This window comes from Ooceraea biroi, chromosome 7, assembly GCF_003672135.1.
Source record: "Ooceraea biroi isolate clonal line C1 chromosome 7, Obir_v5.4, whole genome shotgun sequence".
NCBI lineage: Eukaryota > Metazoa > Arthropoda > Insecta > Hymenoptera > Formicidae > Ooceraea > Ooceraea biroi.
The window spans coordinates 4,590,523-4,616,581 of NC_039512.1; the positions used below are offsets into that span (position 1 = coordinate 4,590,523).

At 42.1% G+C, this 26,059-nt stretch overlaps 1 protein-coding gene across 9 annotated transcripts in view; it reads left to right on the forward strand.

Moving 5' to 3' along the window:
• The window catches only part of LOC105277534 (synaptotagmin-7), a 126,867-nt gene that overhangs the window by 64,894 nt on the left and 35,914 nt on the right, over window positions 1–26,059 (forward strand). For 2 of the 9 annotated variants that reach the window (XM_011335937.3, XM_011335938.3), the window contains exon 1: window positions 8,739–18,622. The exons of 4 other annotated variants lie outside the window; for them this stretch is intronic. In XM_011335937.3, the coding sequence (XP_011334239.1) occupies window positions 18,575–18,622 (48 nt within the window). In that variant the 5' untranslated portion in view covers window positions 8,739–18,574. Of the gene's footprint in view, window positions 1–667; window positions 2,931–8,738; window positions 18,623–26,059 lie in introns of those variants that run through there. 3 more of the 9 variants (XM_011335939.3, XM_011335940.3, XM_026971133.1) reach the window with 3 other exon arrangements.

The window sequence follows — 26,059 nt, forward strand, 5'->3', positions numbered from 1 at the left end:
TCGACGTTTGCGCGACATGACGTTTTCCGAGTTCCTAAATTCGTGACTTTCGCGATTTCACCGGTGGCGTGCACCCCTAACAATAGCTCTTGTTTGAATATCTGTTATCGTTGTTGATGCTTATTCGGCACTCTTGCGCTTGGGTGTACCCGGCACAACAATCGATAAGATCCGTTCATGTTAATGATACGCGCCGCCGCCAGTAAGTGTGCAAGTGCGTCCGCCATGCACGTATACGCGCGCGCACAGATACCAAGGGGATCACGTAACGCACGATGAGCGTTCATCCCCCGCTTGTCCCTTCTCCCTCCGCAAAAAGTCACTCGGGGTGCCGTGCACGCGAGGGTGGTTCACGCTAATCGGCCGGCCGAGGGCAAGATCGCGCGGACGAAACTGAGAAGTCGCGCTGAAATCTACGAGATTCGAGACCGTGCACGCATGACGGCGGCGTACCTGGGAAAAACGGTAACGGTTTTACGGTAAAACTAGAGAAGTTTTCCGAGAGTGGTTGAAGAGAGAGAGCGTGTAGCGCGGTCGTGGGGTAGCTCGGTCGAAGGGCGACGGGGGTGGAAAATGGCTCGCGTGGTGGGAGGATCGGAGGGGCGAGGAGGAACGGCGACGGTTCGGTTACGCGGAGGGGGTGACCAGGGGAGGAGAAAAAGTGGGGTGGGGAGCGGTCGAGACGGAGAAGATCGGGCTAGGGATGACTATGCTCCGGGGGTAAACGCGAAGCCGGAGGTAGGGGTGGCTACGGAGTAGGGATGGCGGTACGACTTTGGGGGTTGGAAGCAGCTGAGAGCAGTGCGAGTAGGTCACACCGTCGACCGGAGTGACAGTCCGCGTTTTGGCGAACGGCTCGCTCACGTCTCACAAGAGGCAACCCGGACTTATCACCCTGACTCAATATCGACACTGACTTGTTTGCCCCCTTAGACACAAATAAACAATTATTCTGTCACGTGCCTGGGTAAAATCCGAACGGCCTTGTCGTTCAGTTGTTTCCTCTGTTAAAACGATCCAAATAGTTTGATTCTACGATTCTACTTTGAATGATCGAGAGTGCCTTTCCTCGAAAGAAAGAGAGAGAGAGAGAGAGAGAGAGAGAGAGAGAGAGAGAGAGAGAGAGAGAAAGAGCAAGAACGAGAGCGAAACTCGAATGATCCTCGAGTGGCCGAAGTGAATTTATTCATCTGTGACGGTCATCTTAGCCGCCACGACGAAGAGGGAGAAAGATCATAGATCGATCCGGAGAGTCACGAGAGACTCCTCCTCTTGGCATTTTTATTCTTTCGACTGTATATCGGGGGTAGTGAGATAAAACGGACATCCGAGTCTCCCCTCTGTAATATTATCACGTAAGGTACCGCGGCGGGCGGCGCGATAAACCTGATATCCTTCGGTAGACACAACGAAGAAAAGTCCAAAAGTGGTGAAGAAGAAGAACGAGGAAAACGAAAAAAAAAAGAGATAGAAATAGAGTTTCATGGTGCCTTTTCCGCGGTGCGTTTCAAGCCCCGTCGAGATTCCTGACACGTCTTCCACAGTGCGTGCGTGCCTGCGTACGGAGAGTGCTTCCGTGCGTGAGGAAGAATTTCGACTAGTGGGACCGGAAGTCGCGCGATGAAATCCGCCGCGATCCACGCTCCGGACTCGTCCAGGCGTGTATAATGTGACCCGTTTTATTTCAAGCCCCGTTGTTGTTCACCCACAGGCGAAACTTCGCTTGTTGTTGCCGTTGCCGTTGTTACGTTAGCGTTGCATTGTTCGTTGTTGATTATCGAGCGCCGTTACGCGTCTCACGGCGGGTTTTGCGATCCTCCAAGTGCGTGCGTGCCTCAAACTCGCATACTTCCGGCGTTCGGGAGTGCGGGACAGTTCAATACACGCGCACAGCGTACAAACGCACGTACACAAACGCACGCGTCCGTGCCCGCGCGCGCGCGCGCGTGTGGTCCTACGAGGATCGTATTTTTACACGCACGCCATTAGTGGCATTTGCGTAACCTAGGACGTTAAAGAGCGCCGCGTAAATTGCGCGATAATTATAACGAGCGCCATTCGATGAAACATAACGAGCCCCATACCAGCGGTAGAAACTGGGTTAAATAGGATAACTGAAACTTCCGAATCATCGAGTCGAACTTTCGACTTGTGATACCTGCGCGCCTGTTGATGATACTTCTTCCGGAGCACCTTTTTCCCTTATTGCGTTTAAGTAAAACGCCGCTGACCACTGACAGGGCGCGGCCCAGTGAAGAGTTAGCAAAAACACGTAGGGTGAAATTAACGGACAAAAAAAAAGAGTGACACAAATATCCACTCGAGGGTGAGAAAAAGATAGAGAAAGTTAAATAGCAGAAGACACTGCTTCCGGTTCGGAGAGAGATATCGGAGTAACGAGAGTAGCTCGATACCGACGCACGTCGGGTTGATGGCGCATGGTCGAGGGCAGGAGAGGTGAATTACCTGCATCAACGAGAACATCGAACTGATCCATCGAAGCGACCCAAGTTCGCATCGTCATAAAGTTTCTTTCTGCACGAGACTCACGAGGGTGGCGAGGCAGCCGAGGGAGGGTTCGAAACGCCACCGGGCGAGCGCCGGATCATGAAACGGGATACATCGATGGAGCAGCAGCGGATCAGCAATGGGCACGTAGAGTGCGTTTCTGTTGGGAGATAAAGCGGCGGCGAGGATAAAAGCTTCCCGGTCGTTTCCGGTGAGACATACAACTCCCGCGAGCGGACGATTAAGCCGATCGCATTCGCGGAATCGCATCGAATTTAATATCTGTCCGCCCCCTCCTGAATATCTCTCTTCTTGCGCGGCGGTAACACGAAAATGGAAATCGCGGCGTCGGCTATGCTGGACGGCCTGAAAAACAACCGTATCAGCAAGTTGGCGTTGTCACGTTTCTTGTCGCAGAGTCTGTGAGTAAAATTATCCCAGTCGCTCGTGGAGCACGAAATCGGTAGGACACGACGCGACGTGCCGGCAATGCTCGACGAAATGTGATGCACGCGTGTCGTTGCTCGTTGGCTGTTTGTGTGCTTGCATGTGAGCGAGTATCTGCTCGTGCTGCACGTGCCGATGTCGGAGAACGTTCTGTCGCACGACGAATTAGCGTTCACCATCTCGCGCCTTGGGAAGAGAACTGTTGCAGTTCGATGGGACCTTGGAGAGGACTGCAGGAACAGCAAAAAGAAAGGACCGATGGAAATGGGGATTCTATAAACAAACCGACAAATTAAAATAGTTATATTTAATTTGTAAAACTATAACTCTATAGTTGTATTTAATTTGTCGATTTGTTCATTGAAATTCGCGTCTCTCTGCGACGTAAAATTTAATCTGTTGAATGCGCAGTTGGCCACTCAGTCGAATTTTGTGATTTTATATTCCCAAGATTGCTTCTTCGAAACTTGCTCTTCTTCCTACGGCGCGATCTCATAAGTGTCATCCTGCGATTTGGTAATGAAATATAGAGATTGAACGTAGCTCTTAACCCGTACGAAATTACTTCTTCGCGCCCGAGATGACTCCTGATGTCGAAAGTTGTCGATGGCAATCAATTAATGGCATGGATACTAGTTCCGCCGATGTGCTGGTAATATTACTTCGCGTGTGTAATTATATGGGCTGCACCACAGGCGAGATCGTTAAATGTCAATAGCGCAGTCTGATTATAACGTAATAAACAACAATGCATACGCATATATGAACGTAACTTTAATCTAGTGTTGAGGTAACAGCGCATCACCATATAAATAAGCATCTTATAGATAAATGTATCGCGCAGAAACGATAATCAAAATTCCATAATGATCGTGTGAAATATTAAAATATTAAAAGCGTTGATATTATCAAGAATGCAATATAGTCTCGTCCAGCATTAAATATATACAGATACTCACTTGATATTACATTATAAAATGATCGTGATAATTTATATATGAAATATATCGAACATTCCAGTAATTAAATTTGAAATCGAAATTGTGCTAATGACGTATACACATCGCACGTATATCTACACATCATAGCCATAGACGTAATGTGTTCTTGTCTCATTGATCCCTGCATTAATCAATCCAACTTGCATAAAATATCGCATGTGTTGTGTATTACGTGTGCATGTGCAGTATGTGTATGTGTGAACACGTTTTTTATTGAGTTCTCGCGGTTGCCGATACTCCTCGATCAATGTAAGTGCTCTCATAGAGTTATAATAAACGTGATTTTACAGATATCTCGCTGCCTCGGAGATATGGTTATATATCATGTATTTGAATTGCTCTCTCGTCATGCTTTTCTCGAATCGATTCCTTTCTTTCGTTTGTTCCCTGCTGCTATTCTCGAAACGTTTTGGAAACTGTGCCAACTCAGTTTCCAGGACATGTGGAAAATTTGATTTTTATGTTTTGTATAATTCCGAGTTCGAAAAAGAATATACCGCGCATTTCGTGTCCCCAAAACTGAAATAAAAGTATTTTTGCGTGCATCAAGTTTTTACTCTTATAATTATTCTTTGATACATGTTATATGTTTCAAACAATACGTACGTTTACAAAATGTTAGACATTTTCTTTGCAACACATTAGAAGGGTGGAAATTACGGCGAATACTCAATGTTAAAATATTAAAGTTGAACGAGTCATTAATTCACTCACTAACATGACTTAATAGGGTAGGCACTCACTGCGTGAGAAAACAAAACGTACTCAGCCGCTGGTTAAGATCCACTCAGCTCGATGAGATATAGCTGGGGACGATGCGGTAAACGAAGTACATATTAGGCCAAGTCAACTAACTCTTTCAGGAATAATGACTAAGATAGCCATTATGTCGTTTCAGAGACGGCTATTCACGAATTCTAATAAAAAAGTTACATGATGGGAGGGTCAAACATAGCAATAATCCGGATACGAGTAACTCATTCTATACTTATATCCTTCGTTGTTTTCGTTTTTCACTTCCACATTCTCACATACGCTAGAGACTTTCTTTTTTCTTTTAATATATTATTGATTTCTATTATTTCCTTATCATTACGTTACTTTCGACTTTTCAAACTTTGAGTATGCAGAATATAAGAAATATCAATACGAACGACGTGTCCTACGAGAAAAATGTGGTCGGTAGTTCGAATGAAAAATTCTTTCAGTTCAAATTAGAATTCTTCGAAATCTGAGAACTCCGCTAAGTCATATAATCCCGTATTCCGCTTGTGCAGATTGCGGTTGCGTTTCTGGAGCGAGAAGTAAATATACGGGCAACATATAGTGACGGCCACTGCTCGACGCTTTCTTATAGCTCTCATCGTCAGATTAAAGTACCCGTTTCGCGGCTCCTTCGCAGCTCACACTCGAGAGGAGCTGATGATTCTCACGCCAGAAATTTCTCACATCACAACACGTCTCGTTTCTGCCATTTTCTTATGCTTGTTTATTTCATCTCGCGAGGAGTGATAGGTCGCTTTCAACATTCCTCGTAAACACAGCGGGAAACAGAAATCGCTGCAACAAAATTGGAGGATTCTCGCGATAAGTAAATTGCATTTATAATACAATTATAGAGGAATGTAACATAGTTATATGCATACTGGTTTCGTCCCTTCAAAGAGTAATTTAATCGTTCTTATATATTGTGGAAATTCAATTAAATAATAATGCGCTGGAATGTTTTGTCTACCGTGAAATAATTTTATTAGTAAAAGCTTTTGAAGTACAATAATGGAAGGATTTTACATAAGGGCACTTTGTTTATTATACAGATACAGAAGATTAAAATATTATATGTAAAAAAGCATAGTATTATTAACATGAACATAATTCTGAAAAAATTCTATAAATTTACCATGAAATTTTTGTGACATTTTATTATATTTATTGTTATACATAATATATTTCAAACGTTGAAAACGCGTCAAAATTTCACTTCGTAGAAGCATTAAAGATTTCCTGATGACGTCTCGCAATTAGGGAATGACTTTTCACGAAAGTTATCTCCGATCGGAAGAGAAGCTCCATTTGAAAAAGAGTCGCTCGAATGAAGTCAATTTACACTATTTCCGATTGGACATCTTCATGTACCTTTTTACCGGAGGAAATTATTTCTACATGACAAACGTTCAATATATTTTGTGGTAAACGGAACTACGAAATCTCAGTACTTTGCCGCAAATGAGGTTGCTGATAAATAAAATTATATATGCATCTCGCGCCTTTATGATAAAAAATAAAGTTTTTGCTGCGGGATGTTTATAATCCCCTGTGCTTTAATGCTCTAAAATGAGTATTCTCAAGAAAGTAACTTTATATCTTTGTTATCTGACGCAAGAATGCGGATCTTCTCAGTGCGAAGTTTATCTTAAAAGGAACCTAAAAAAAACTGTAATTAGGACTCCTACTTTGAACAATTTTCTACATCTGAAATAAAATATTTTCATAGGAAAATATATAAGAGAGAAAGAGAAAGAGAGAGTGAGAGTTACATTATTTCACGTCAAGTATAATATTTACTGTCTGCATACTCGAAAGTTCCCCAACGAGTTTTCATATAGCACCTACATTGAAAATTACTTACAATACGCACTTGGATGTAATTTCAAACAGCTTTGTAATTTCAACAATAGTTCCAGCGAAGAGTTTCTCTATGAATTCGTTTACTGAATTAATGTTCGTAAATGCTAATGCTTGTAGTGTGCACAGTTCTATTGCAACGCAATAATTCTATTGGAACGTGGATATTTCCAGAAATTGCAAATACGCGTATTTCACAAATTTATAGTTCGCCTATATTCCGCGCGCTAATTAATAAATACTTCATGTGACTTACTTAGCGGAGCAGTTAATTGTAAACGCAAAAACTAAACTTGAGTAAACTAAAGACGTCGTTTATTTTTCCGCATAATCTACATAGTAAGTGGTTGAATATTAGCGAGCGATTTTCCGGCGCTTCTTCAGAAAATTCAGATAAACTTCTCGACCTATTATAAACGAGGGAACGCAATTTAATTACGTCGCAGGAAGCACCAACGGTGTTTTTGTTGTAATCAGATATTCCGCGCCACTCGAGCAGTCGAGTACTTGATCGATTCATTCAATTGTATACTCATATTGTCGCAAACTTTGACAGTTCTTCCCACGCGTTAACCATAAAAGGCGGAATTTCACGAGGGAGGTAAAATGTAATAATTTATCGTCGCCGTGTCGCCCACCGCTATCTGACCCTGCATCTTTGTTAGATAAACGTATGAACAAATAAAACTCCCGGTGCGTGCCCCGAGTTGCTTGCAGTAGACGGAAGTGCACTCTGCCTGGATTTATCACCCTTTTCGGCTGATGGAGCAAACGGGCGTTGCCATGTTACTGTCGGTGAATTATTACAATTAAAATACAGCCGCGCGATATTTGGGGGTAGGAATCGGAGTGACCCCGTACAATTGCATGATTGTTAACGTGTACCTTTCTCTCTCCGCGATGTTAATGTAACATTAGTTTGACGGATTCATCGACAAGGCCGAACGAAAGATGAAAATATTATATTAAAGAACACGTTGGCCGTGGGAGATGTTTGCGGTTTTGTGACAACGTCTCTTGAATATCGATTACTTTCCGTCGAAGGTATCATCCTTCTCTTGAATGCAAACGTATCTTCAACGTGAAAACACGTTGAGAGAGAAAGAGAGAGAGAGAGATGTTTGAGTTGTTAATTTATCTCGCTCTCTTTTATATTTGGAGAGAGATCGTGCTCTTGAATGATTATTTTGCGACCCAGTTTTAAGTTACACGGACTATTTTATGCGGATCGTTAGCGACACATAATCACGCCGTTGCGAAGGCTCATGATTATTTTATTTGTGCGTATTCGGAACACACCCGGTGCTCGGAACTCTGTTGAACCGGCGCAAATTACAACGGCTCAGCCATGCGACGCATTCACAGTTTACGTAATTAAAGGAGAAACACGAAATGTGTACCCTTTTTTGTCAGCCTGACAAATGATCGAACTTGGTATTACACGTATCGCATCTGTTTGCATGAATTTCTGCATTTCACATCCGTAACGTGCATTAACGTCTGCTGTACACATTAGCGGCCTTAATTACCTTAGTTTCGCAAGCGAGAATAACAGACACAGAATTGCATCGAAATCGAATACGGATTAGCAGAGCAGTAGGCTAGGATCGAATAAAATATTATTTATCATAGAACGTGAAGTGGCCGTGTTTTAACAAAATTTTAACTATCAAGATATTGATATTAACTGTTTGCAAAAGTTTTAGTCCTTTCTTTCAGCGCTCTGGTATTATCTAAACTTCAAATAAGGTCTCGCTTTTTGAAGAGTTGGCATCGAGCTTGTGAGACGTCATGTGTTGATTTAATGATGAACATAACATAAATTCGAAAAACAATAGTGAATGCGATGAGCAATGAAAAGCTATATATGCTTTTCGTATTCAACAAACTATTTTGGACTTGGGCTAGAAAGTTTTTCCGCGCGCGACGCGTATTCACTCAACTTGGCGCCTTCGGATTACCGCTTATTCCAATCGATGCAGTACTTTTTAACTGGATAGTACTTTCGAGATGCGGAAATGTGAAATACGAAAAAACTTCGCAAAAGGATTCAAAATTTACCCGAGAGATGGCAGAAAATCGTAAAAAAACAAGAATAAAATGTAAAGGTAAAATGTAAAAATATAATAAAAAATGTTTAAAACTTTTGCATATATCTAATATTATAATTTAAAGAATTATAATTACATACGAATTACTTCTTGTCATTTTGTGATATGGTTTCTATCACTCTCATTTTCTGGCATTTCTAACCAGGCGGTGTGATAATTAAATGAAATCGTTTTGAGGTAATGTTTTCTTAATTATTATGCGGGCTACTCACCACGATATTTTCACGGAAAATTATCAGGCTAACCGTGACTTTTTGTACCATGTGTATCATAAAGATAGGATTCCTGGCGTAATGCCAGATTCTACCCGCACGATGTTATCGCACGATGATTAATACGTGTTACATAGGCGCAATCATCAAATACATTTTCAGGGAAAAAAGGGGATGCTTAGGAGTCGCCGTTGATTCGCAAACATGTTTAAATTTACGGATATTTTATAAACGTAGAAAATACGATCTGTATTTAAAAAAAGGTATGAGTCATTTTATAAATAATAAAGATCTACTTTTAACTCTTAAAACACATAAATCTATTTATTAAAGCTATTATTGTTATTACAATCGCTACCGCTTCAGTTTATTTAGTGATCCGTGTGAATAAATCCAACACACGTACATCTCGACTGCTCGCGCAATTTTCATCCCTTATCATCCCTTCAATCGCAGCAGTTCGTTAAACTTCGGATTTTCTTCCGCGCGAGAGAAAATGATTCCAATTTCCTTCTCGGTACCTTTAGGGCTCACTTCCTGCTATTTTCCTCGGTCGTTTCTTGCGGGCTGCGTGTGACTCGTTCCTCCGACGATTGAGTGGTAACTCGTGTTGTTTCCGGCCGAGCACGGACGTTCTCCACTGCACACCTTCGTTCGCTAATTGATTTATCGCTCGCTAACTACCAGAGAATATTGATATTGATCGGAGCTATCGATGCTTCTATATCTAGCGCAACCCAAACTCTAATTAATTTCCGATCATGATGAAAAATATATGGCGACATATGACGTAGACCTTAAGGAGAAAGAATATTCGCGATGCGCGCGAGTTACACGTGAATGCTGTTAATCGAATAATGTCTCGATAGATATCTGCAAAATCCAGTTACGTGACCATCAGAATATTAATGCTACCTTTTCTTGCACTTTGTTTTAGACTGTGTATATGAATATATTGTGAGCTAATCCATTCTGAGACTCCACTCAATCTTATCCATGTTTTACTGCTACATAAATTCAATCAAAATAAGATATAAATGTAATATCGAAAAATATAAATCATTTATGTGCACCTGGAGAAATGTCTTTTGCGAACGTACGCTACACACGAACTTTCGTACGTATAATTTATTGGCAAATATGTCAATAAATTTACTTTGGTGCTGCATGGTATCGACTAGTCGTAAAAGCTTATAGCTAAAGACTGAAATGTCTTATATATGATGTAACGTCTCTGCAGTTGACATGAAATACATAATACAATTTTTTGTTCTAGTTAGAAAAGATACGAGCAAAGTTGTTGGAGGCAAGATTTAAGTGCAGTCTCGTGCGGCTAGGCATTTCTGACGTTTTACGATATTTCTGTTCATGTGCGACTAATCAATTTGTATAAATGTTATTACAGTTGCGACTCAAGCATTTGCGCGACACGACAGTTGATTAAAGTTGAAAATTCAAAAACTATGCAGTATACGAAGCGGGAGCCAGAAATGCATCGTAAAAATGTCTCGCGCCAGCTGCGTGTTCGCAATTGTTTCGAATTATATTGCTAGCACACGTTACTCGATAAATCCTGATAAGCGGTTATAACCTTCATGAAACACGTGTAACTATCATCAGTCACATTTCTCGCCAACAGTACACTCATTTAAACAGATGATGTTTCTAATCTCGTAACAACGCAGGCAGTTTGCAATGAATATTACTCACTTTTGCTAGGTGTTTTTTATCCACGTAGGTTACGAGTATTATATTTCCCTTATAATACTTCTCTAGAATGTTTAATCTTTGAAGTATATGTAATTCTTGTAAAACCGGTCCATTACGTAAATGAAAAGTAAGTTCTTTGCGGCAGAATGAAATGATACTTTATGAATCGAAATTAAAATGGTCCGAAAGTTACATCGTTGAAAGTGGTATTAAGCTTCTCAGGAAAACTTAGTGGAAATTTGTTCTCGAAAATTATGAAATTTTAAGTTGAACTAAAACCTGCTCTTTATAAATAATTATGCTTCGAAGTAAGAATTAACATGGAAAACTTTTGCGCCTTCAAGGCGTGCGATCTAGACGACACGAAACAATAAGCGTCGCGTAATTTCAAATTGGTAGTGACATAATTAAGCGTGAGTTTCAGAGAGACAAATGAAAAAGGATGAAAATTTTACTTCAGATTAATTAAATGAATATTTTTCATATTTTATATCTTAACTGAGTGATATATTTTTTGTAATGTTTAACGTCAGTTTTCCTTGCATTTACGCTTCTTGCAATTTTGACGAAGTTTTCAGTTAGTTAGCATCTAACTGTAGCAGTAACTGCCAAGAACTCATATACGTACTTCGCAGGAAGACTTCGTATTACTCTATAGGATTTAATTCGGTCTCGGTACAGCGATACACTAACAAAGGGTTCAAGTTGTCACGAGTATTACGATTGTTCCCTGTTACAATTGATTCACGAGCTATCCTATCTCTTTGTGGCTATTGTATCGCGAGAGTTTTCATTATTGGTTTGCATCGAGTAATCGAACGTTTCGATAGCGTCTCAGCTGTAAGAAGCATGAATTTCGAAATCTTACTAATGAATGGCCTCCGATGACATGATTACAAGGCAATAATGCAAGTATCGACTCTAATTTTCCGAACCAGACGCCTATTGTTTCATCGATATCTCTCCCTGGGCTTTTCCTTTTCTTTGTTTACTCGAGTTGGTCTTACAAATTGCGCCGTTTCAAGATTATTTAAAACTGCAATCAAAGATCCATAACTTATGCAGCGCGTTTAACGAATTTCTCTGCTCCTCCATCTGATTATGTAAATAGAATTGAGAACACGTTTACATTTAGCGTGACGAAGTTTAAACAGAGTACACAAGACAGCTACAAGACACACGAAAAATTGTGTTTGACTAGTAACGGTAGCGCACATCGTTTTTCGAATAATTGCGATTTTATCGAACAGCAACGTGTGCAGAAAACGCAGACGAGGCTCCCACAGCGTTCCATTTCGTTCCGTTTCGTTTACAACGGCCGTTCGCCAGGGACGAGAATGCGCTCGATTCTTCCGATACATCCGCCGTTTTAGTCTGCCTACGCGTTTGCAAATGGCTTTAAATCGATCCACGCTTGTTCTCCCAACGCTGGATGCGCACTCTATCCGTGACGATGTGCAAAATACCTCTTTTTTTCCGACGCGTAATGCGCTCCGCCGTGAAATTTTAATGCAAGAGCGTTTTAATGAGTCGAGATGAGAATTTCAAGATTCCTACATCGCGACGGCGTTCAATTCTGGGCGCATCAGCGTGCATTCAACACGGAGGTCAGATCGATTATTATGCGGTTGCATATAAACACAAATATTTCTCCGGAAGGAAGCATGAAAATATGTTTTCAAACTTGTCGCTTGGCATCCTCGAAGCGGAACCCGCTTGTCAGCGCGAGTAGTTATGGCCATTGCGCGTGGCGGGTCCTTCTACGAAATTACATTACCATATCGTGAAGAAACAAGGCTGACATCTCCAGTTGAATAAAAGGAAAGCATTTTTATGCGGACCATATTGTGCAGTCGTGCACTTGCAAGCGAACTCGTCGCGTGCGAACGTACGTGCGAACGAGCGTGCTGAACTCTGTTAAGCGAATATTATGTATTTACCCCGTTTTCGCCTTTAAATCGCAGTAAACTTACTTATGAGTGGGAGGAGAAAACTTACTCCGGTTTCAAAATTATTTCTCATACGGGCTACCATTTCGAATGCCCAGCCGCAAACGATAAGACACGAACACTAGTCTCGCGTGAATCGATTAATTCTGCTTTACGGTAGGGCGACTCTCATTAGCCCTAGGGGAGGATCCATGGTTCCGCATAATCCTTTGCTTCCGCATAAACGGTTAATGTATCGATTAAAAATAAATGTCACCTTTACGGCGTGCATTATCGCTGCGCACTGTAAACGATAAATTATCGTCGATAAAGAATTTTATGTAATATTAATCCGCCCGTCTTCACCTTGCATTTAAGAATGACGTTGGCCCCACGATTAAGATATAAATCTGTACTGTCTGCCCCACTTACTTACCCCCGTTGTGGTCCACGTAAAATTGCAGACCTACCACCACCTTGAAGATTTGATCAAGTTCGTGTCACGTTCGGAGAAGCACGCATATGCCCGGGATATCTGCGTAAATATAGCATTGTCGGCGAGAAAACGGGACGATGGAAATAAATCGTTTCTCCCCATATTTTCTGCCCCTCATCGCGCGCCACCCCGATTAATGGTGGCGCGGAGAGGAGGCGTTCCATAAAGCGACGCGACTGATACGACGTAGCCTGCCACAACGATTGTGAATGACAAGGGGCACGTATGCGTATGTATATGTAAAGTATATAATAGTGATACTCTCTCGCGAGTTTGATTTTTCTTTTGAACTTGCAAAGGGGAGAAAAAATACGAAGGAAGGAGCTGACGATCAATACTGCCTCGGAATTGCACATGTCAAAAATAGTCAAGGAGGACGTGAGTCTCCTTACCTCCTTACAAGTAATAAACTAATAATTAATTTTTTTTCTACGAAATCATCGCGCGCATAATAAGCTCGAGAACGCATCGCGATCAATAATGTATCAGCATGCAGAACACTTCTAACAATTTTCGGTAAAAAGATTTCGTCTTACATGATTTCTCGGCTCATTCTTTTGCCAAGAAGTTCCGCGGTTTGTAAGCGAGTTATGGTTCCGAAGAACCGCTTCGGCGATCGCACATAAGTCAAAAGCTCCCTATCTAAGACCTAGTTACGTCCGCTTCCATAACGCTCGAGGCTGGAACATGTAGGTTCCATTGAACAAACGTTTTTGTGCCGTTGCAGTACGTTCGTAGAAACTGTACTGCTTCTGCGAGCATGTAGGTACAGAGAGTCCTAGATCTATCAATCCGCTTTTCGTTTGCAGGTCCTTTAATTTGTTGAGTGGATCAGAATATTCCTAATAACGGTTCTGTCGACGGATGATTAAATTTGATTAAAACTGAAACGCTTTTCGGGAATTGAGATCTAAAGATCTGCGAGTGACATCTCATTCCTCATCTGGAAAAATTTGTTATACGGTCAAAATGGTCAGAACCTAGACGGGCAACGGTACAATCAGGAAGATTGTTTTAAATGCCGCCTTTGCTGACAGGATGGGCACGAGCAGCGCCACTCCTGGGGATTTAATTAAGCAAAGAGCGTTCGTTATACGCAACGGGGTTTCAAAAATCGTACGACCGACTATCCTCTAGGTCTAGATGGTTAGTAATGCAATTTGAATTAGCGGGCAACATTGTTCGCCGTCACGCATACGTTGCCTTCCAGGCACGGGCAATCTTATAATTAATGACAACTTTATATGGTCATCGGGAACATGCCTCTCGGTAATTATTTTTAAACTATATCGGCGAATACATGAAAAAAACTTGATTAACGTTGCGTACAAACCTCGAGAGAATGGCTCCCCTTACTGTGACGTGGAATCAATCTGACGCTAAGAATAATAAATTAAAAATATAGATAAATGAGAATAAACGAAAATAAAAAGATTGAATTAAAAAAAAACTCCAAGTTGCAAAGCGGACATATTATTTGCCGTCGTTGTCATGACGCGCAATGACTGCTGTTACTGTAATAACTTGCTGCTGTAATAAAGCTCAGAGCTTAGTATGGTACAATCAAGAGCGTTCGTCTGTCGGTAAACTAGGGTGGTTCTGACGCACCCGGAGCTTATAGTCGGTAAGCTTTTACGAAATAAAGCTTCCATCATTCGTCATAATCGGTAAAGCTTCCTCGAGCAGTACGGTTCTCCATAGATATGAAATTGCTGATTTACGCAGATGATAAAACGTGGACTAAACTGGATTAACTTTAAGAGTGATGCGCTCTTAAGCAACAAGTGATTAAATAAATGATCAGACTGATGAGCAGAAGAAGAAGAATAATATACGCCAATAATTCGCTCATTAATTGTCCACTGTTATTCAATAATTAGCGTAAATATTGTAATAATGCGAAAATAAAGAAAAACTGGAAGCTTGACAAAAGCCAAGCTTCGTTACATTCACTGTCATTGTGTCGTATAAAACGTTCACAACAGTGAAATTTTCCTGCCCGGTATCATCGCGAAATATTTGTTTGCGAAGAACTGACGTTTTATTTACGTCGAAAAGTCATTGTTCAGCAATGAATCGAGATAATAAAAGAAATGAAAGTTCCGAAGTAAATACGAAAGATACCAAACGAAGATCGAATATGTCGCCGCGTTAAGTATGACCTAGATATCTCGTGGAGCCGTGCAGATGCACGCAGCGACCGAAATTAAAAAGCCAGAAATAATATTCCTCCATTTTCCCGTATTTTTTCCATTCCACGATCGCCCTAGGAGGCCTTTCTTCCTCATGACGAAGGAGAGGCCGCCCAATACTCGGCGTCTTTCGTCGCATCGATTGTCCGAGGAATAATGGACGACCTTGGGGCAGAAGAGAATTCGTGTACGGGACGCACCTTCACTGAAACTCGTGGAACGAAGACCATTCTTCAACTGCGAAAATGTCATCTCGGCTGCAACATCACGCGGATGTGACGTCTACGTGTATCCTGTCGAGTTACGTTCGACGATGCAAGTTCGATCACTCGTAATGGCTTGTCATTATAACTTTCGCTATTCGCACGTAAACTTGGAGATGCCATTTGACTTGCAAAAAGCAGAAAATGCTTGAAACTCGCAAAAAGCACGAACTCGAGGAACGTAAGTGTACGCGCGCGCGCGCGCGGTATATAATTTGTTAAATCAAATGTTTCTCGTTGCGAGAATCTTCAATTTAATTTTATTTTTCGCATCTTTTCGTATGACAACAAAATAAATGATAAATAAACGAAAAATTAATTTAATTCTATTCGAATATTTTTAGTCAATATTGCACATCAAAATAAATTCTGTTGACTTCGCGATATATGCAATCTCGAATGGAATTTTTTTACGTTTCGTGTATTCTTGATGTAGAAATCCGCAAAATGTCGCGAGAAGGAAGAGAAGGATTAGCCATAGCGTGCATTTACATCTCTCTCATGTTGAACGACACTGTTCGCTGGAAATGCATTCCGATGATAATTAGCGATCAGCTACTCGTATTGTGGAAAGCGAAACAATGGCGCGCATTTTCATCGCATATTTGGAACCGAGTAGCTCCATTTCTCTCTCTCTCTCTACCTTGCTCTCTTCCGATTTTATCCATCTCACAGAAAGGCTCTGCTTTCAATGGACACGTGAAATGGCCACTTTTCAGATAGCCGCTTTTAGAAGTATCTCGGCCGCCAGATATACTCCGACATTAAACATCTCTCGGCAAAAGAAATCTGCACGTAAATCACATTTTATTTTTCCTACAGGAACAACTTCGATATATGGATAACGACTTCGATATAACTAATACGTAACTCAGCGAAACGTAGACAGTCATGACAGTCGTTTGCGTCAAGTATGTTTTTAATATTCATTATCTTCGTGGCCATTAATTTATTTTTAACGCGCGGCTCAAAGAACGGAACGCCGTGCGTTCTCTAACGTGGAAAATTCAACTACGACTCCTCGGAAGTTCAATAACGCGCGACCGACTTTTATTTCTTCTTACCGCGATGCTTTCAATTCAGTAGTCTCCACAGCTGATACCAGAACAGTAACGGAAATAATGCGCCTCTGGCGTTTCCCGATACCTCGTTGCCTTGGGAATTTCGGTATGACAAATGAGGACGGCTTTCTTATATTTCATTGATCCGTTGCGAAGAGACAACGATGATCTAGCAACAAATAAAAGGACAGTGACGACAAGTTGCATCTTGTATCGTGGAAATCATGCATGTTCCGTATATTAATTTCTCAACTTCATTTTTCCGCTTATTTATTATTATATATTTATATATTAATATTTTATTTGAACATTTCATTTAACACATTGTATTATTTATCATTTTATTATTATATAGTTTTGTCATGTTACTTCATGCTGCTTATGTATCATTGACATTTTATTTAATGCTTGCTCTCTTCTGCCCATACAATTCCGCGGGTGTTTGATTTCTGCTACATTACCATTTAATCTTCGAGCTTTAGAGAGAAGGGTTGCATTGAGCACGTGTCGCGAATTGTTTCCGCGCATATGATATTTTACGGAAATATAAAGCGCATTCGCAATTATAAAAATAAAACAAAAGGAAATACGAGAGGTAAATAAGTATTTTGGTATCAATATTTGCGCTGGTCATTCGTGCGTGTAGAGTTATGAATGAAAAAAGCTTGCCGAACCGAGAAGATATCGCATATTTGGGAATTTCACCCTGCGTTTTGTACGTTCGCACAAAAATGTCAATAGTTTCTTTCGATATAGCCTGCATCATCTCTTCTTTGTCGTTGCCTTCCTCACTCTTGTTTTTCATCTAGTCGCTCTTACCGTGATCCAAAGTCGTCCAACCTTGTATAGAGTGTTTCATTTAAATTCCAAGACGCGTTATATAGCATCTTGAGACATAAGTCCACGCTCAAGGATTGCAATATATGGCAACGGTGAGAGAACAGGATCAATTCTTTTTTTTTTCGTTTCTTTTTTCACTATGTCATTTAGATTTTCAGTCATGAAGTGTTGCGAGACGTAAACGCTCGGTTTATTTCCAGAAAATACCTCTCTCTTTCTCTCTCTCTTTTTCTCTGTAACTTTTACAACATTTTTATGGTAATACATATTGCCTTTCTAGAAATAAAGTAAAGTTGACAACATAATTTAGTATGCTTGAGGTGCATAAGCTAGATATAATAATGCTGGCACACATATAAAACAGAATGGCTGAAGAAATGCGCGTGTACAGATTGGATAAACTTTATCCGTCAGCTAGAGATACTTTCTTCTCATAATAACTTCAAAAAAAAACAACACAATACTATGAATAATATCTTTTGCCTTCCGGATCATGAAAATGTTTCTTCTACTAAATTTAAACTCCAATTCCTAATCGCAATCTTGAAAACCAACTGACAAGTCAGAATATTTTTAAATCTTACGTATTATATATAACAATTTCTATTTATAAAATCAGAATTACAGCGTTTCGCGAAACACTATTCAAAATCAAAGATGAAACAAGAACTTTAGGATGTAAAAAAAGTTATCTTTTCAACTGATGGAATCATTTTGTTAACCATGTGATCATTAACGCGCATTCTTGCGGGGCTTTCGAGCATCGCGCGACGCATCGCGTCGCGATTGAGCTTTCTGCTTGAGCTTGGTCCTCACAGTGGTCCGGGATTTCTTTCGCGAGCGGCGAGGTGGCGCCAACGTGGCGAAAGCTCCGAGTTCCAGCTCGAAGCTCGAGAGGATCGAGGTGTATGCCAGCGAGGGTGCTCCTCGCGAGAGCTTCAGTCAGTGATGCGACTCCGTTACGGTCAGACCGAAGCGACCTCGTCCGCGTGCCGCGAACGCTCGCCAGGCGCAACAGGACGCGCGCTCGTCTGACTCGAGTCGAACACGTTCCACTGTGATATGCGCGGCGGAGCCGCCGAATCCAGCCTCGCGGCCGTTCGTAGTAATTCGGCGAGTAATCGGACGGAAACGTCCGATCGCGATCGCGCGACCGGCTCGGCGTAATCAGTGCCCCGCGATGCAACGTCGCGACACCATGCCCGTGAGGGTTGCTATCGGCGAAAAGGTACACGGGGCACCCCCGTAGAGCAGCCTCGCTCACACGGTGGTAGTTTAATTTAATTCTGACTGGACGCCCTCCCGATGTTTAATCGCGAAGACCCATCCTCGATAATCGACGCACAATTCGCGGGACGATCGACCGATACCGCTTGATACCCTCGTATTAGGACTAAGCAAGATATTCAGAGTAATGAATGTTAATTTATGTGGCACAGTAACTGAAATAATGCTCCGACGTTTCGGTGTTCCGCGGAGTTATTTAAAATATCACAATCGCTCTTTTCAATAGCGGTTACCTCGCGAGGCGAGAGCGCTTTTTCAAATGTTCTCGATGGAAACCATGATGTCAGGTGGAACATGTTAATAGTACAACGCGGCAGCAGGAAATGGGGGGGTTTGTCCGCGTCCGCGCCTCGTGTCCGAGCCCCGACGCAGACATCTTTATGGGCCGCGAGTCTCAGGGTGGGAGGAGGGCATGCAAATCCTCGGGGCGGCGATCGAGCGGCGACGGCGGAGTCGGCAACCCCGTCGCCGTAAGGGGAAAGAAAAAAAAAGAAAAAGGGAGAAAAAAGTAACGTACCGTTATTTTTTCCGAGGCCGACGTATTTTCCGTTGCGGCCGCAAAGGTCACGCACGAGACACGGGGAAACGAGGCAGGCGCGGCGCGATTTTCTCGTTGCTCTCACCCTTTCTGTCTCTCTCTCTCTTTCTCTCGCGTGGCTAGATAGACCGCCGATAGTAACAGGTGGGTCAGGGGTGTTCCGTCGGGGTGAGAGCCGCACTACGCCGACGCTGGGCACGCGAGCCCGTGTCGCCGCGCGAAAGATTTTCCAGCCACCCTACCACCTACCTACCTACCTACCTACCTACCTACCTATCTACGTCTCGTAAATGGCGGCCGACGATAAACGCGCCCTTGCGAGCTTCCCTCGTAGACGCTGACTCTCTCTCCGGCGAATTCACCCCTGATTCTCTGACGATCTTCCTCGCGCGTTTCCGCGAGTTAACGCGTTCTTATCCGGCTAATGAAAGTCACGATATGTCCGTCTTCCTCGTCGCGAGCGAATTAATGAGGGCGGCTGATAAGTAAGTGCTGGGAAATCGAGTGGCGAAATTGCACGCGCGTTTCGCGTTAATTATCGCGTTAATCCCGGGACGTAGGACAGCACTGAGATCGACGACTCCTTTGGGCCCAGAAGGGCTACTGAATCCTTTACGGAATAAATGTAATTCGACGTAACGCGCGCGTGAATGATAAATTGAGGCTGTTGGGTCCGAGTAACGTGTCTCCGCGTTGTCCTTCCCTCTGGTTACCATGAATATTAAATTTGTCGAGACTCATGTGCCTTTACAGCCGTTGTTTTTGTATATTTTACAATTCAAATATGTACACATTGTAGCTATTATCAATGTACATTTACTTTTATCCTCTTGAAACGTAAGCGAATTTGAAGATAATTAAATTGGAATACTTCCGGATGCGATGGGAAAGTATTATACAATTCAGAACGCCAACATCCGCGATTGCAATTTGTTTAACATATAATTTGGCAAATATTGGTCTTGCCTCAGGAAGCGATTTTTGTTCCGTAACAGATCGACGGAGAGAGATTAACTCTTTAATATGCAAGTTCTTTCGCTTTTTATATGAGCTGAAAGTTTTTAAGCTTGAAGAAAGTTTTTATAAAGAAAGATAATGGAAAAGGAATCTTTTGCCAATTAAGATATGAATTATATGTAGACTTTTGTAAGCGCATTTATCAAAATAAATTTATAAATAATAATGTAATTATTTCCGCTTAATAATTCCTATAATAATTTTCTGTACATGCATGGTGAATCGCTCATACACACATATGTGTGTTCGAATTTTATTATAAATCTTCAACCTTTAAACACGTCAATTTTCATATAAAGTCAATAATTAGGCTAAATAACCCAATTGTTTTGCTGCGCAAATGTAACACAAGTGTGCATTTATATACATGTAATAACGACTGCGTATAATTCCGCAGAACAATATATTTATTAATTATCAGTATTGTATGCTCGCGCACAACATTTGAATAATGAAATAATTAAAGTTTTAGTTAATTAACGAGATACGGTGTGCGATCAACGACAGCTCCGAAAGAAAGTGCTTTCTATGTCCCCCTTAACATGGTGGCCTGTATAATTAATCAGTCTTCAAGCCATCGCAGATCGGTCATTCAATTGGCGTGAACTTTGCGATCGAAAGTCAGAGCAAGCTGATATCATTGAAGGCAGCGTTAGCATCTGACGCCTACATTATGGATTGAGATAATTAACCTAGTTGAGTATTGAGAGAAAGAGAAAGACAGAGAGATATTTAACAAACATACGTACCGATTATGCGATTAGCTTGACTCGCGATTTATGGACACTGCAGAGAGTTTCGCAAGCGTTTGCGTGCATGCGATTACTTGAAAAAAAGGCTTACGTATGTCTTCGTTAACTTTTTTCTACATTTCTTCGTAATTAAAATCAAGCTGTGAAGCGTTTATCGAGAATTACAGAATTATATAATCATATTATACAGAGGATTTTTCAGAAATTTATTAATTTAATCAATGCAGAATTAACTGATGCGTGAGATTTTATTCTAACGAAGCAACATTCAAACATTAAATTAAATTATATTCTTCACTTTTTACAGTTTAACGCGCGGGTAATTGTAATTTATATTCAGATGGGGAAGGCGAGGCGGCAAGATTGTCATACATTAATTTGCGTATACAGGATATACACATAGGATACAACGAAAGGATTAAGCAAAGTATTCCTCGCGAGGAAACCGGCGATGTTTACTTGGCGCCGTATAACGGGATACATCCGTGTTTTATCTCGGAAAGACTGTAAGTCTTGCTTTACTGAAGTGCTGAAATGCTGGGGTTCTAAGTGCCTCGTTTGAAATTCCATTTTCTCATTCGAACGAAGCTGCTTCGTTCGTTGGTTCGCCTCGCAGGAACTTTTAAGACATTAAACTTTCCCTGACGGAGTCTAATGATATTGATAACGACAATAACTGTTGCTAACGTTGGCTCAGTGCTGCCCGGGGGTGAGGTACTTCTCTCTAATGACGTTGAATTTTTCAACGACTTGTGATTATGTCGATAAACATCCACACCGTGAATGCAATGTACCCCGTCGTCTTTTTCGCGGAAAATTTTATTACGCAATCCGCGCGTTATCCCGTGCCACTCAGGATGATGAGAGGTGTCCCTTTTGAAACCACCTGCCTCAATATGTCGCAAAGCTCATTAAACGCCACGTGCATATTTGTACCTCGACGTGAGAAAATTACGGGATTAACGTGATTATCAACAATATTAATTCTGCAATACGCCGGAGAGGCGCTTGAAAATATTCTCGCTCGTAGTTTAGCGACTTTTTCTGATATGCCGCGGCCAACTTTCTTCCTGCTCGTGCATAACATTCATGACTTGTCGCATCGAGGGTATACGTGCAAGATAAACACGCGCGATATCGGCGCGGGATATAAATTCAGGCGATACAGATTTGTCGTCGGCGAGCGAACGAATCCTGTATAAATATCCGTAATTGCCGTGCGCGAGCGCGCGTTTGTTTGACGAACCCAGTACTCGGAATAGTTACGGCTTTAATTAATCAGAAGTATAATGCGGCGTCATTTCATCCATTCGACCCGAACAGAAATACATCAAGTGCTTTGTTGTGTTGCTCAGACTCTGAGAAGCACTCGATAGGAAAATGTACCAGTGGAAATCCGTCACGCGGATTTGCATAAGTGTTTAAAAGCTCCTCCAGATGTTAGTTCGCTCTCTCTTTCTTTCTTCTATCTCTATTTCTCCCTCTTTTCCGTCCTTCGAGCATCTCTTCCCTCGTGCTATAGGATCAATCGGCGATAAAAAATTATATTGCATCATGCAAATATCGATATTATATGTTTCATTCTTTCTTTTTTCTGAATATATGATCGTTTCGCTTCATATAGACGGCTAGACAAGCAAATCTCGCGACTCGCTAAACTTGAAGCTCCTGTGATCAGAAAGTTCTAGATAAAAAATTGCAGTTATTACTATCCTTATTACTTTTTCATGAATTTTTTCCTTGTCCTTAAATGCTATCTCCCTGAGGATGTCCCGCGTATGTACCTTTCGAATATCGTTATGCAAAACGTTATGCAAAACAGATGCGCGGCATGATCCGGGAAAGCGAAACGCGCGCTTCGCTCACTCATTTCCCTCTCGCTGGGTCTATATAAAAATGCGCAATCGCGGGTTACGACCAGTTGGAAAATCATTACTGCGATTACAGTAGGCACGAAGAAAAACAAATGAATCAGCATACGTCGGCGATCCGTAGCGACTGCGAGATACGCGAGAGGAGCGGATCGAACCGCATGTCCGCCATTACGTTTACGCAAGTTGACATTTTCCTCCGCGTTTGAAACTTGCATTTTATTATTTGTTCGTTGTTTTTCATCGTGGACTCGTTCGTCGAAGCTGTGGGCGAGCTCGAAAAGTCACTGTAACTGGTCGAACTTCCAGTATACCTTAAATTGAGCCGCATGCTTTATAAAATTCCAAACAATGACTTTTTGAACAAACTACCCTGTGGACATGAAACTCTGAGTGTACACAATCTTTTTTTACGTTCAGTAAAAAGAGAACAAAAAATTATATAAATTAATAGAATGGCTGATAGAAATCTGTATGAGAGCGTTGCATACCGCGATACATGAATTGTATTATAATTAAATGCAAAATGTAAATGTATGTGTGTGTAGAATCGGTCTCCTGTGATCACTCGTGAATTTTGCAACGTTTCCACGCTTTCATTCAAATTAAAGCCGAATTAATACAACCAGAATTAATGGAAATGTAGCCCAAGCATCATTTTACAATTCACCAACGTGGTAACATGGGTTGGTAGCACATTCGATGTTGTACCTCGATCGCACGATAATGCTCAATCAATTGCTGTTCAGCATCAGAAGTTGCAGAAAGCACATCATTTATATAATTTGCCATTACCATTATGTTCATGGTTCGATAATTTCTTCGCGGGGAAAGAACTCAATAAAGGGCTTTCATAAAAAATTCTTTCGCAATACTTCCGTATCAATCTTGGTGAACGAATAACCGCGCAAAAACCGCGATTGTCGCGAATACATGGAATCGCGAATCGCTCGTCGAGTCCGCCGGAGTCTTCCGGGGGTGAAAGAGCACTCGCGAGGTGCAGAAGAAAGACCCCGTGTCGACGCTCGGCGAGTCGGAAAAGTTCCTTTGCTCTGCTAAATGCACTTTAACAGAAGCACGGGAGCCACTCGGCTGACGAGCGGACTCGTCCTTTACAATATCGCTTTGCGCTTTATGCACGGCTGGTTCTTTCGATAAAGCTCGCGCGCGGGCTGCGCGACAGACTCAAAATTCATGGCCACTCCAGCAGGCCGCCGGAACCTCGACAACGGCCGTTAATTTCGTTTCTGTGAAGTACACCGTGATGAAATACATTCGTTTCAAGCGCGGCCGGGCCTCTTCGACGACGTTCGCCCGCCTCCTCGCGCACAAAAGATCGTATTTCCGGTACGGTGCCGCGGTACGGTCGATACGCGCGCCGGCAGCTTCCGGTTACACGCTCGCCGTTGTGCTCGCCGCGCGAAAGTGAATGGATATTTTCGCATCATCTGAGAATCGCTCGTAGCGATTAATCGGATTAGTGCGAATCCAATCCATTTCAAGTTCTATTCCAAGTGATTACGTGTGAATTTGTATATAAATATGTATATATACACACGACGAAACTGAAAGAAAAGTGCGTTGCGGGCCCACGCGCGGCCAGCGGGATGAGAGTATAATAGCGCGTTATGTTCTCCCCTTTTCTCCTCTTTGTCTGCCTCGGTGGTCTTGGATAAAACATGATCGGTCGCGTGGGCAGTCTGTGACGTAGCGCATTGTAACACTTGCCACCCGGTCCTCGGTCGATGCGTTTCCATACTTTTCATTGATTCTTCGCCACGCGAGACTCGGTTCATCGGTGCACTTTATATAATCTTGTCGTACTGATCAAGCCTGATTACGCGATCAGCCCACCTCGCGTATCATCTTCCTTTATGAGAGTGTACATAATGTCATCGAGGCACCGCACTTTATGCGGTCCCGTCCGATCTGATACGAGATCTCCATACGCAATCAATCTCCATGTTTCCTTAATCCGCGCGCGTCTCCAGACTCCTAATTTCGCGGGCTTTTGTCCTCCTCGGGGATATAATCAAGCTCTTTTCACCGCGCGCACTTTGCTCCTTATTCCTCCCGGATTGACGCCGTGCTTTGTAGAACTCACGTCCCTCTGCGGTTTTCCACGCTCACGAATACGCAATTACATGTATGTATGTGTATACGTATGTAGACGCAGATCGTCTATACACGCTCGTCTTCAAGCATCATTAAAGACAGGCCAGCGCGAGCGAGGACCAAGCAGAGAGGCATCACGTTACTCTATAGGCGGGCATAAAGGTTGTCTCATTGATTTTTTGTTCGACAGACCGTGTTTTTCTGGTGCATATGCGCGTTGAATTACGTCACTGTGCAGTTATTTTAATAATAATTATGAAATCGGAAGCAAATAAAAACTGACGACTAACGGTTGACGGGTTATCGATTAATACCGGGTTGAAACCTGGGACAAAGATGACTTTCCGCTCACGAGCTCTCCTCGCTATGTTTAATAACTTTCTATCATACGTCCACACGAGCGCGCACATTGGCACCTTTTAAATGCCACGAATAGCAGTGGACTCACGTAAATAGCGTGAATGCGTGACCATCGACGAGGCGAGTTTTGAGTATGAGGGGTACTTGAAACGTGTCGAAAAGAAAAATTGCATAACACTGGCTTCTCTCTTTCGATCTGTTTGGTCAAATTATCGCGATGTGAAGGATAAAACGGCGCCGCTTGAAATTTACTCGAGCGAAACTCGATTCGGTATTGTTAACCGCATTTCGCACCAATTTCGCGTGTTTTTAATTAGTACGTGCACTATCTGGAATCACGTTGAGCGCATACGTGTATTAGTTCCGAAATAAATTGGCGCTCGGTGAATTTCTGCACTCGTTGTCACGAGAGCCTTATTTTTCGCTTGGTAAAACCCACGCGCAAATTATGCGAATTAATTTCGATGGTGCACGATAATGAGTAAAATTACCCATTAAAATATAAAATATAACAGAAGAATGGTTTTGCGGGAAAGGTTAGACAAGAAATACGGCAGAGAAATGACAGTGAATTCATGGATAAGTTTCATTTGAAACTGGTCTGGAAATCGATAAGAATTAATTTGAAAATTCTACTCTTGAAGAAAGTTTCCGCGCGCGTTCTATAAGGATTCCTCTATGTTTCGCCCATCGAGTACGCGATCAGATCGCTTTGGTCGAGAGCA